Here is a 4903-nt window from a genome sequence, read left to right as displayed (position 1 = left end):
CAAAGCATCGGTGGGTCAAAGAATGACTGCTAGGGGGCGCTACATAGTGTATTTGGAATTTGTCTTTACACGGTATCAAAAATTGCACCAAATCACAACAACAGTTATTGATCTCAAGGAAAAAACAAAACATGTTTAAGGTGCAGTAGCCCTACGCGGGATCTTGACTTTCTTGAGCATTGTAGCTTTTTTTTTTCTTTTTTTTTTTTTTTTGCTCCCCCAGGTAAGACTAATGCCCACCCACACCTGGCATCCTGGACACCACTGTTGTCCAGTATGCTGGGTCACCTACTACACATTAATAACATTACTTGTGCCCTCACTTTAACCTGTCACACTTCCATCTGACCTTTCCTCCCTCTTATTGGTCTTCGGTTGCAGGCTGTGTCCCCTCCTCACGTGGCATCCTCTGTAAAAGTAGTCAAATCAAGATGGCAACGCTACTTTCATTAGATAGCATATGTGTTCAATTATGTTTTTTGTGTCACCATTCCATCTGCGCTTGCTTTCTCTCTGTCCCCGAACACCCTATTTTGTCCGACTGGATTACATACATAATCTAATTAACCCCAATGGGACTACACAAAATTCCCATTCAGGCTTAACTCAGTTAACTTGCTAACTTGGATGTTCCACAGCACTCTTGGCAAAATATTCCGTTGAAACCAATGAAACAGGTCAAACCAAAGTTGAAGTGAAAAGTGGAGCCTATCCCAACTAACAATGGGATGTACCCTGAATTGGTTGCCAGCAGGACATCTGTCCAATAGTTGAAGCTCAAAACTGAAAACATTTTTTTGTTGTATTAGTTTCATGCGGACAGTAAATTCCTGTGATTATAAATTATCATAATTCTACTGTAAATTTTCTGCTTAATTCAGGTGGAAGAATTTCCAAAGATTTGCACATTTTCTTCCAGCTGTACACTTAAAAAACTTGTTTTTTTCCCACCGAGGTGTGACAGTATTAACAGACTAACATTTGGTGGCGGTGACTTTTTCATATCAAAACGTCTTTTTTTTTTTTTTTTTTTTTGCTAAATCTTGTTTGACATACTCACTGTAGATTTCATGTGGTGTGGTCCTTGCCTGGGTTCTCTTCTACTTTTACTTTTGTGTTACACTTCTTGTTATACTTCTTATCAATACTTTATACATTATGACAACATAACATTATACGTATTGGGATGTGGTTTTATTTTGCGTGCCTGGATTTATGGTAATTTTAGCCATGTATAACATGCATTTTCCCCCCGACAAGTCATTTCACATAATTTGACAGAGACACATTTTGGCCGCTGATCCATAAACGAGAAAATGATTGTGATTAAATGTCTTATTTCATGGCATGCGCATCACATGATGGGGTTGCCAAAACCCCTCACATAATCTTTCCTTAAATAGATGTGCCATGTGTGAGGTCACAAAAACAATGTTTTGAATATTGTGTTTCTTTTTAATTTGCTTCCAAATCCACAGTCATAAGGGAACATACAGTAACTGTTTAAATATTTTCTTTCACTAGACACAATGTATTTTACTCAGAAAACACCTAAGCCCCAAAAGAATAAATCATTTCATTAAATATTTTTGTTGAGTTATTTGTAAGGGCAAACATACTTGAATATTCATTATCATTGTAGTAAAAGAATAAATTCTGTATAAAAGTTATTTTATTTGGAACTTTGAATCAAGTATGGAGAAGTTATTTTCATTTGCCAATCGGCAGGTTTCTATCGCGATTCATGTTCTTGTCGAGCATCTTCTTCACTCTGTCGATGCTGCTGCTTTCTATCTTGTCACAGCCCCTGGAGAAACCTGCAGCAAAACACAGCAAATGATATTTTATTAAAAAAAAAAAAAAAAAATCCAAATGCTTTCAAATGGTCAAATGTGTTGACGGTCTAGCATGGTTTTCTCTTCGACGAATCAAAGGATGTAACCATCTGGCCCAAAGTCCTCTGATATGTTCCATTTCACAGTGACCACATGAGCACACAAAATAGCTAAATGAATAGTTTCAATCTTTGAATTCAAAGCTTCTGTTAATGAAGGTTCACGTATACTATAGGCCTGCGTTGAAAGAGAAAAGTCCTTCACCTCAGCCTACACTTATTCAGAAAGACCCCTCTTCTTTCAGGTAATGCTCTCCTCCAAGGACCATTGTCTAGATCTAAAAACAACAATGACAACAACAACATACATTACACCTCCACAAAGAAATAATAATAATAAAAAAAAATTAATCTGCCTCGACAACATCTTGGCATTATTAGAGATGTATTGACTAGGAGTGGGACCCTCTTGGTACCTCACGATATGATACGATTTGCGATAGAAAGCTCATGATAACGATGATCTGACGATACAACGATTATCGATAGATTGGTCAGGAAATCATTCTAGGATATTCTACAAACAACTAATAAACAGTAGCACAAGATTCTGCTGTGAATTGGAATAAGTTTATCATTAGTAGACGTCCAATCCATTTGAACTGGGAGGGTGGCAGCGAATGAACATTCGTTCATCCGCTGCCATCCCTCCCACTTCAAACGGATTGAACGTCTATGGCCGGTAGTGGCAGCCAATACCAGGCAATGAGGTAATTTTGGGCCATTTAAGGTCATTTACCTGTTTATTTTCAGTTACTTCCTGTTGATTTCGGGGTATTTTATGGGTCTCTTCCTGTTTATTTTGAGTTACAGAACAGGAATTAAACTGAGAATCACCCAAATGAATAGGCAGTGACTCAAACGCAACAGAAAATGATCTGTAAATGCCCTAAAATGAACAGCAAGTGACCTGTAAATGCCCTGAAAATCAGACAGATTGACTGTGAATGCTATGGGACACTATTATGGTGGAAAATTTTGGTAGGAACTTGTTGGTTCTTTTTTTTAATTTAAAATTTTTTTTTAAGACATTGAGACTTTTCAAAACTATATCTCGATTCTTCTATATAAACAGCTAATAAGCGAAATTCTGTTTGATCCTTCTGGTCAAATGTATGTTCTTAATTATCATACAATATATAATTGCTTTGTCATCAGTGTTTATTGTACAAAACGATCTAATTAATTCAGATGGCACACTTACCAGGCTCAGAATTTCTCCTCCCCATTAATCCAACAAAGATGTCATGCATTTCCCCTGAAAAGAACCAAAATTACATCATTACTCAATTAAGAAAAAAGGCTCTTTCCATCAAGAATTACTTACTTTTTTGGGGGTACTGCACTTCTTCTTCCCCTGGGGAAAAAATGAAATGTTGCATGAAATTTGTTTTAAAAAAATGTTGTTGTAATTATATCGACACGTATGAGAAATTTTTATAATATCTGCACCTGCTGCAGCGTCTCTTCTTCCCATCAGACCCACAAAACTGTCATAATCCAAATCGCTATACCTCTTTATGAGGTTTGCTCGGGGGTTAGTCAAACCCAGAATCTGCTGCTGTAAACGAACACCAATCAGAAAAAACACAATCAATGCACGTGGAATGAATAGTTTACATTAGAAAGCCTGATTCCGAAACAACCTACAAGTGAAGTTAGTTTGCGCGACTCGGGCTCCTCGCAGCTGGACTGACCGCATCGAAGTTTGACGAGGAGCAGACATAACAGTAAAAAACCTCTTCTCATTTTCTCCAGCAACACCTGCAAAATAAAATTATCATAGTTTATTCCTCTATCACGGTCGATTACTGTTCTTTTATCCGAGATCCAGCGACTCTTAATGCGCATTCGATGCGTAATTACGCACCAGATGTGGTCAAAATTTCTTGCTCCTTCCAAATATGAAGTTATCATTAAATATACTCTACTCCGTCAATAAACCCAGAGTCGTTTTTCTTACCTGTTGTGTGTAGACAAGGTGATCAGTTGCGTGCTCAGGTGCAGAGTGAAGTGAGAGCTGCTTCAGTATAAATGGTGGGGTCTATCCTTCGGGAGACAATAAATAATAACTGGATATCTGCGGAACGCCAATCAGGAAGTGGAACGTAGGTGGAATAGAAGGTCTTATATCACGCTGCGATGAAAAAAGACGGTAGCCAGCTCAGCGATGGGTTCTCCCCACCCCCTGACACACGCACACGTAATGACACCGACATCATCACAAAGCCCACACACATTTGTGGAAGGATAATTAAGGCAAAGGAACATTACATAGGTGAAAACAGTCCATTTTCTTGTGGTTCATTGCAGTGGTGTTACCAGGATGACAGGTGTGGGCGGGCATTAGTCTTACCTGGGGGGCAAAGAAAACACAAAAAACAACGGTACAATGCTCATGTAGGTCGAAATCCAGCGTAGGGCTATACTCAGGGGTGAAAGTGGCTAGAATTTCTTGCTGGAACTCCCCGACGTGAAGGTCGCCACTGTGCCAGAAATTTTGTTCGTTTGTTTATTTATTTGGAGGGGCGGGGATCAAACCTCCTAAAACTACTGAAATGCAAATAAAAATTGTTTTGGCACAGTTATTTCAATAGCGCATACAAAAACTGATTTTCATTCAAAATTGTATTTTTTTTAATGATTTGCAAAATAAAAGTTAACAAAACGGCAATAACCCCGACCTCCATCTCCTAATTTTTATTTTCCCTCATTTCCTCACATACTAAATGGCAAATCTCAGTTTTAACTACTTAAGAACATAGGATGTATATTAAAATTGAAGTTAATGTAAACATTTACTTTTACTTTTTAAATAATAAAGATAGGGTTTAGTAACATACATTCAGAAACATGAGTACAAATGACATATATATATATATAATATTATATATTATGAAATGGAATATATTTTGAAGATCACGCAAACATTGACTTTTTTAAATCATGCAGAGTGAAATGGAATATATTCTGAAGATCACGCAGACATTGAATTTTTAAATCATAAGG

At 37.4% G+C, this 4903-nt stretch overlaps 1 protein-coding gene across 1 annotated transcript; it reads right to left on the bottom strand.

Annotated features, from left to right (window-relative positions):
* Window positions 1-1327: 1327 nt before the first annotated feature.
* Window positions 1328-3996, bottom strand: tac3a (tachykinin precursor 3a). Its single transcript, XM_057829987.1, has 7 exons — window positions 3858-3996; window positions 3545-3658; window positions 3347-3455; window positions 3222-3251; window positions 3099-3152; window positions 2100-2172; window positions 1328-1817 (listed from the first exon to the last, which is right to left on the bottom strand). The coding sequence occupies exons 2-7, from the start codon at window positions 3641-3643 to the stop codon at window positions 1799-1801; spliced, it is 384 nt and encodes a 127-aa protein (XP_057685970.1). The 5' UTR covers window positions 3644-3658; window positions 3858-3996; the 3' UTR covers window positions 1328-1798.
* Between the last annotated feature and the right edge of the window lie 907 nt (window positions 3997-4903).

Source organism: Corythoichthys intestinalis, chromosome 2 (assembly GCF_030265065.1).
Source record: "Corythoichthys intestinalis isolate RoL2023-P3 chromosome 2, ASM3026506v1, whole genome shotgun sequence".
NCBI classification, from domain to species: Eukaryota; Metazoa; Chordata; class Actinopteri; order Syngnathiformes; family Syngnathidae; genus Corythoichthys; species Corythoichthys intestinalis.
This window is presented reverse-complemented; position numbering and strand designations above follow the sequence as displayed.

What these genes read in the sequence shown, in the direction of transcription:
- tac3a (XM_057829987.1), bottom strand. Translation starts at nt 3,643, where the DNA reads ATGAGAAGAGGTTTTTTACTGTTATGTCTGCTCCTCGTCAAACTTCGA. An exon ending in CGCGCAAACTAACTTCACTT is followed by an intron (nt 3,456 to 3,544) that starts GTAGGTTGTTTC and finishes GTTCGTTTACAG; the next exon opens with CAGCAGATTCTGGGTTTGAC. An exon ending in AGTGCAGTACCCCCAAAAAA is followed by an intron (nt 3,153 to 3,221) that starts GTAAGTAATTCT and finishes GGTTCTTTTCAG; the next exon opens with GGGAAATGCATGACATCTTT.